Consider the following 7,500-nt stretch of genomic DNA (forward strand, 5'->3'; position numbering starts at 1 on the left):
ATTTGCAGTCTAAACTACAAAACTCTTAGGTATTTACAGGAACTTACTATTGCTACTTTTATAATTAGTGTGGTTATCATTTGTCTTATGTAACTGAAATCATACATGGTAATGATTATGAACTGCCTTGCATTAAAGAGCTGAAATTCCACCCCCGTATCTACTGACCAATTCCAGTGATTCAAAAGTTATACCAAAGGTTCAATTTATTAAGTACTTTCTCTCTTTGTCATGTCTGGTCATCATTTAATTACTATGATATGTTTGTCACAGGATTTGGTACATTTCACTTTAGATTCCAGTGCCGTTATAAGAGTGCGAGAGGGAACGAATACAGGATTTTTAAGAGTTGAGATTCAGCGAACAGAAAAAAAGCAGGTGTGATCTTTTTATACAACTCTCGTCTCGTATATCTGGAAAACCTCCCATAGAAAAAAATAAAATAAAAATAAAAATATTAAAGCTATTACAGTGTCATTTCTTGCTATCAATGCCCCTGTTCTGGGAAAATCAACCACAATTTCTCGTTACACCATAATCGGCATCACCCCATCATACAGGCATCCATCAATCTACAAGTGAGCCATGGTGTTATCGGCCAGAGAGCAAGAGAGACCCTTCCCGTCAGGTTCAACGTTCAACTGGGTAATCTTGCCGTCGTCCACAACCATGGAGTAGCGTTTCGAGCGGAGGCCTCCCAACACGGCCAGGTCTTGCTCCAGGCCAAGGGCTTTGGTGAAATCTCCGTTCGTGTCGGCCAGCATGCGAACCTGAGGGTGGACATTGAAGTTGTGATAAATCCGGTGCCAAAAAAATTGTAATAACAATAGAAGAACAATAAAAACAGTTATAAATGAAACAATAAAGAGAATAACATTAAGGACAACAGGAATAATTACAATAATAATATTTATAAAACAAACAGTATTCAAGACCAGTAATCATTAAAATTATTTAATATCAATACGAAATGCACAGCAGAGAAAATCTTAACAAGACCTTCAAGTGATTTAACTTAACATTAACAAAAGAGTTAGATACCACACAACCATCTTATGAGACTCTAAGACAACCCAGTACTTTTCAAACAAACGCCTAAAGATGCATCCTCCTGATCACGTATACCTGTCAAATGGAGTGATAAAGCGATCACTGTAGAAATCTGACAAGCATACCAGCGGAATATCCATGCCCGTGCTCGAGGGAAAATGCCAGGTACTCAAACAGCCACCGGTGCTATCGAGTACTTTTTATCTAACTACTCGTTGACTCTGTTATGTGGACAATAGTCACAGATATGCCTGACACCACATGCCTGATCACAGCTTGTTAGATCATGTGGATGTGCATCAATAGTCACATATCAATATTTTACATTTGCAATAAGTATTTGCCTCATCAATATTTTTTATGTTGATAATCAGTCAATTAAGTATCATAATGAGAATCTGAATTACATTAATTTAATCTTGTCACTGATTTTTTTCTACAATAATTACAACTTGTATTTAAAAGAATAAAAAGAATAAAAAACTAAACCCCTTGACTGTAAAAGTAAGTTTTGTATCAACGTGGTTAACCCTTCCGCTACACACATTTTGCTCCGGGAAAGATTACTGGCTAACATTTTTTTTTTTTAACCCGTTCCCGACGGGGCCAATCCGGCTTAAATAGACCAAAATTCCGGGACTCTTGAATGCATAAGCCTAACGCGTCGGGATTCTCGGCCGCACTAGCCGCGAGCCAGCGCTGCGCGCTGGCTCCTCCCGCGCCCCGGGCTAGACAAAGTAACGCGTCCCCGTCGTGTAGCCCAAAAACCACTAGACGTGTTATCTTGTCATCCGTCGTTAACGGGTTAAATGCAGGCTAGTCATGCCTTCAGTTGTGTAACTAATTATACTAATTAGTATCACTTTGCTCTTATATCATATTTAGACACATATACCATACCATAAGTCTAAAATATAATAGGAAACACATTTTAAGATGCCCAGCCAAGGATGAACGTCATATTATGTGGCCTGTCTTAGAAGGGTTAAGCATGGTTAATATGTAACCCAGAGAATAAAATTAATCTAACAATTGCAATACAAAAATTGCAAATGGCAAATGACAGCCATCCTGGAACTACAATATCCATCATATTATTGCAAGTTCTTAGATGTAATTGCACTACTTTAGCCAGCTTATAAGACCTTAAAATATGACATGCAAGTTAACCCACTCACGACGGGGGCATTCCAGCCTTGAATGTCCCAATGCCGGAGCAATTCGAATTATTAGGCCTAAATCAATTAAATGGCTGGCACAATACTGTGCCGCCCGGCCACTGGGCTTTTGAATGAGCAGTACAGTACTGTACCACCCGTCCAGAGAGGGTTAAAATTGACATGCATTTTTCCTTAAAAGATGGCAAACAAATTAATACATATCATTATCATATTTTCCAAGAGAATGGATATTTGAAATCAATATAGTTTTAGTAGACATTTATCAGAGGCAACATCAACCCTTGTAATCTGTGTAAGAACAGTGAAGATGTACAAATGACAAAAGCAGTACCTATTCCTATGAATTTATTTCATCATTATATATCAAATCTGGTAATTTTTGTTTGGTAAATACAAACTGCCTACTGCTCAGGTTGGGGTTTGGCTGATGATCAAAGAATCTGTAATATCTTAACGCAGATATGCACTAAACAATTCATTTCTATCAACTCAAATTCAATCTGCACAAAAAAATGAGTTGAATTTTTAAACTCTACAGGTCAAAAACTGCCAATTCTATCTTCCTGTAGAATCTTGGCACAGGTTGCTCATGTCTTTACCTAAGCATGACTGAATTTAGCACACATATCCTCTAAGGGGTTAACCCAATACCGCCGGCCGCCAGCCACAGATGGCGATTATGTAATATGATAGCACCGGGTGCCGGCATACGCCGTCAATAATATAATTGATTTAGGCCTATGCCTTCGAGAGCCCCGGCATTGAAGCCATAAAAGACGAAACAGTCCCGGCGGGAATGGGTTAAGAGGTTTAAGGGGTTTAAGGGGGTTAAGGGAGTTAAGAGGGTTAAGGGCATTAAGGGGGTTAAGGGTGTCATATGGCAGAAAAAGTTACCCACTTTAGACTGAGTGTATTCATTATAAAACTAACCACACGAGAAGCTACATGTTGATTTGAACACTGAACCACCATCTTGGTTAAATGGTAGCAATCAAAACCAAATCACACCAATAGATTTTGCAACATAAAGCCTGTATAAAAAAAATGAAGGCACTCATAATTCATTCAGTAATGGAGATGATGAATGACAAGTGATAATGTTTCTTTTAATTGGGTTTTACTACTGTAAGCTACATTCATACATTCAGTGTTTAGTCGTTTGCATTTTACTAGAATATGTAAGTATGTATGTAAGTATAATTAATCTTCTTTAGCAATATTACAATCCTAGAGATAATTTATCATATTTACTAAAATTGGGCAATAAATTTCATTTTTTACATTTTTTTTTTTTTTAGAAAATAATTGACAGTTAATACCACCCTACATTGGGCTATTTCACAATAAAAATGAAGGACCGAAAGTATGTATTGTTTTCATGCTACAAAATCATTTGCCCATTATGAAGTTGATAATCTCTTCTGCTTTTTCCCTTATGGAACAGTGGGTTTACAAATCAGATTAACAAGGTTATAAAGTACACTCATTTTCATGAAGGTATAAACTGGAATATACACAATTCTGCCAGTAATGATGTGCTTTCCTGATCTTTATTTTACTGTTTTGTTTACGACACGTTCAAAATGAATCCTTCACACATTTTCAAGCCATCGGTCGTGTATAGCCATTAACCCAATACCGCCGGCCACAGACAAATTATATGTATATTATAGCGCGGTGCGGGCATGCTTCAGCGGTTGTATAATTGATTTAGTATTATGTTCGAGAGCCCCCCCATGCCGCATGCAAAGCCGGTCCAAGCAAGTGCAGGAGGAAAAGGGGTTAAGAACCATAACCCATTGCCGACGGGGCGCCTAACAACCTAACAGGTCATCAAGGAAGGCGCTCTACAACACTAGCGGCACCGGCTAAAAATTAGAGGGACGGGGAAAGGGTTTTCTCCACCCTTTGGGTAGCGCAGACTAGCCCAAAAAATATATTTCCATAAATACATAAAAAAATGCGAGTTTAGGCTGACTTTGGAACCCTGTAGCTCTGGAGCCAGTGTCATTACAGCCATAATACTTTATGACTGTATGCACGCTTCAACTGTGAGCAGATCCCAATGTCACGTCATGTTTGCATTGACACTCATATCTTAGGCCTAATCAGTGCCGACATGTATGTCTTGACATCTGTACACAATGGGTTAAGACCATTTATACACTACTGTACTATTTTTTCAATGGCTGTATGGTAGAAGCACTGGCAACTAAGGGGGAGCTCCACATTCCAACAGAGCAACAGAGTGCAATGCTAAAATTATATTGGACATAAACCCTTAAGGTTTCTTAAGGCATTATAGACACCTTGCCACAGGGGTATAAGGGTGATAACTACAAGCTTTGTAAAGAACAGGCAACACTGTGGTCAACACTGGGTCAGGAGAGGTCATAGCTTTTGGCTGGCGCTCACTAAAGACTTCATCAGCAACATTCATATTGCATGGACACTTCCAACGAGTGGGAAGGAAAAATCCTCATGCCATGCATCTGAGAACTAAAACTGGAAAGCACTAGATTCTAAAACATTTGAATTAATTATGACACTGACAAGAGTCAACATCAGACCTCCAGGGGAGACAGAATATTTAATTAATTATCTAAGTAATAATGAATAAAGTTATAGTTATTTTTCTGTTCTATAACACCCCAACTTATATAACGTTCACTTAAATGTGACACCTCTACAAGTGAAACTAATATCTAAATAGTGGAGATTCATGCAAAAAGCACACATAAATTTTGGTTATATACTCACTCCTATTAGCTTATTGAATAAATGTAATACAGCTTACCTATCAATTTACTCAACAGAATGATTAACAGTAATAGCAAGCCATATAACAACACTGCCAATAACATTCACACTTCAAACAGAATACATTCTAATTACTATCTTGGACTCTTACCTTCTCCCCCGTTCCCTGGTTCTGGCCCCAGGCGCTCATCACAAAGGGGTCGTTGACAGACACGCACACTATTTCACTGACACCCTTCGATTTGATGGTATCGGCACTGCTGACGTATCCCGGGAGGTGAGTCTGAAAGAATTAAGGCTGTCAATGTCTAATTACATTACTGTGATAAACTGCTATGAGTTTTGTATTAAGAAAATAATAATGCTGAGAATATCAAAATAATTCTACCATGCAATAACACTGACAAAGATGATGATGACTACTACTACTACAATTAGACTATTAGAAATAACATAATCATAAAATAACTAAAATAACATAACTGATCATATATAAGCAAGAAAAAAAAAAATAATAACTGCTTGGTACATGGAGCCATTCAGCCGAGAAAACATGTACCAAATATCTCATTTAGCATACATTATAGCCAAATATTAATAATTAAATTCCCTACCTCCCTAGAACAAAGGAGCTTACCAGTAATGATATTTGTTAGCATTTCTTAGAAAACTAGGTATTCAACACCTGTATCATGCTTCTTGAACATTGTACAAGCAACCTCCTTAAATCCGCTCACCCCCTTAATGCCAGGTATATCCCCTCGCTACCTTCAAAATTAATATGACGAGTATCGCAGTCACAGTCGGGAAGGAGTTAAGAACCATTTGAATTTCCATTTTTTTTCTTCTTTTAAGATCAAAGGGTTAGTCCCGTTAAGTAACCAAGCATGACTCACCTTCGAGCATCCTGGGGTGAAGGCACCAGGCACTGCGAAGATGAGGACCTTCTTGCCAGCACACAGGTCGCGCGAGTTGACGCTATTGGCTGGGGTCTCTTCAAAGAGATCGACGCTGGGGATTTCATCACCGACCTGATTAAAGAAAGTATTAAGTGTCATATAATTTACAAATTTAGTTTAATAATCTTATTAACTGTGGAAGTTAAAGAAACAAAAAGGAATTAAAAGGATATGTGTATTGCAATATATGAACCTAGTGATAATTGCTTGAATACAGGGCATCTACTGGTACTTATCTTAATATGGCAATTAATGTAATTTACAGATGATAACTGCAAGATAAGTATTGAATTGAGAGAAATGACATATGATATCTAATTTTTCTGTGCTAGATAATGTTTAACTGAAATAATTCATATGATATATACTTAATCATCTATGTAATTTTTGTTTCATTATGTTTGAAGATGTAGAACATATCAAACAGAAAAGTGAATATCTAACAGACACTTAAAGTGGCTTCCGAAACCAGTTTTCTTTCTCATACCTAAATCGGCTATGCATTATCTAAATAATCTCGAAGCTTGCCGTGATCTGCGACGGAAAGCTAAAAAACTCAAGTACACCCAGATAATGGGTCAGTGTCAAGTGGCAGTGAAGGATTTTATGCTCTATGCTCAGACAAGGGCAAGATAGAGCTTGGATAGAGCTTCTTCAATCATAAATTGCCAGGAAGGTCTATAATCTCTATCTCAAGAGAGTGTACATACACATTGGAGATTTGCTGGCCTTTACCAGAGCAAAAACAGTTATAACGGCTGTGGCAACGCATGTAGAGCCCAGCAAATGTGCAGGTGTGGACATTTACCGTGGCAACGCTCATAAAGACCATTAGCGGATGTGTAGGTGTAGACATTTACCAACTGTAGAAGTTAGACAGTCAGATTCCAATGTAATCAATAAATTCTGAATCTGACCCAATGCAAAGAACTTGGGCTTCTGAATGTTAAACAGAAAGTTCTGCTGCTTTTTTCTTACACATAAGACACTTTGTAGGATATACATAAAATATAAAATTAGATAATTGAAAATTATATTTTCCTTTACTCCAGACAGTATTATTATCACAAGATAAGAATCACCCATAGTTTTTCTTTTCTGAACAAATGAAAAATCACCCAAAAACACGATCCTATGTTAAATTAAGCTATCGCTGTTAATTACAAATAAACAAAAAATGTATTGAATTTGATAGCTGAAGAGAAAACATTCTCATAATTGTAGTCATCTGTCACAAAGACCCCTATTTCACTCTCTCAACTATTTATACTTATATATATATACCATAAACACAAATAAAGATAACCTTCATTAACATCTTCCATATATTTAAGTCCTATAACATTCCACAACCACATGGAAATAAAATCTCATAAAATCTATACTGTATAAATTTAGGTCAATTCATCTTATGTAATTTCCCAAAAAAACAAATAAAAAACAACTCAAACTTCAACCTGTAATTGAAAAAAAAAAGAAATTAAGAAAAATAGAAGGTTATATGAATCAGACCCTAGAGTAATGAATACCACGTGCAGAAGACCTATCAC

The 7,500-nt window shown here is 37.0% G+C and overlaps 1 protein-coding gene across 2 annotated transcripts in view; it reads right to left on the bottom strand.

The window, feature by feature from the left end:
* Prx5 (Peroxiredoxin 5) overlaps window positions 1–7,500 on the bottom strand; it is a 9,054-nt gene that overhangs the window by 484 nt on the left and 1,070 nt on the right. For both annotated transcript variants that reach the window (XM_086539514.1, XM_043018572.2), the window contains 3 exons: window positions 5,888–6,022; window positions 5,143–5,274; window positions 1–770 (listed from right to left, as the gene is read on the bottom strand). The exon at window positions 1–770 is cut by the window's left edge and continues 484 nt beyond it. In XM_086539514.1, the coding sequence (XP_086395640.1) occupies window positions 573–770; window positions 5,143–5,274; window positions 5,888–6,022 (465 nt within the window). In that variant the 3' untranslated portion in view covers window positions 1–572. The remainder of the gene's footprint in view (window positions 771–5,142; window positions 5,275–5,887; window positions 6,023–7,500) is intronic.

Source organism: Penaeus japonicus, unplaced genomic scaffold, assembly GCF_977035675.1.
Source record: "Penaeus japonicus unplaced genomic scaffold, GWHDUDI00000001_assembly GWHDUDI00000009, whole genome shotgun sequence".
In the NCBI taxonomy this organism is placed as follows: domain Eukaryota; kingdom Metazoa; phylum Arthropoda; class Malacostraca; order Decapoda; family Penaeidae; genus Penaeus; species Penaeus japonicus.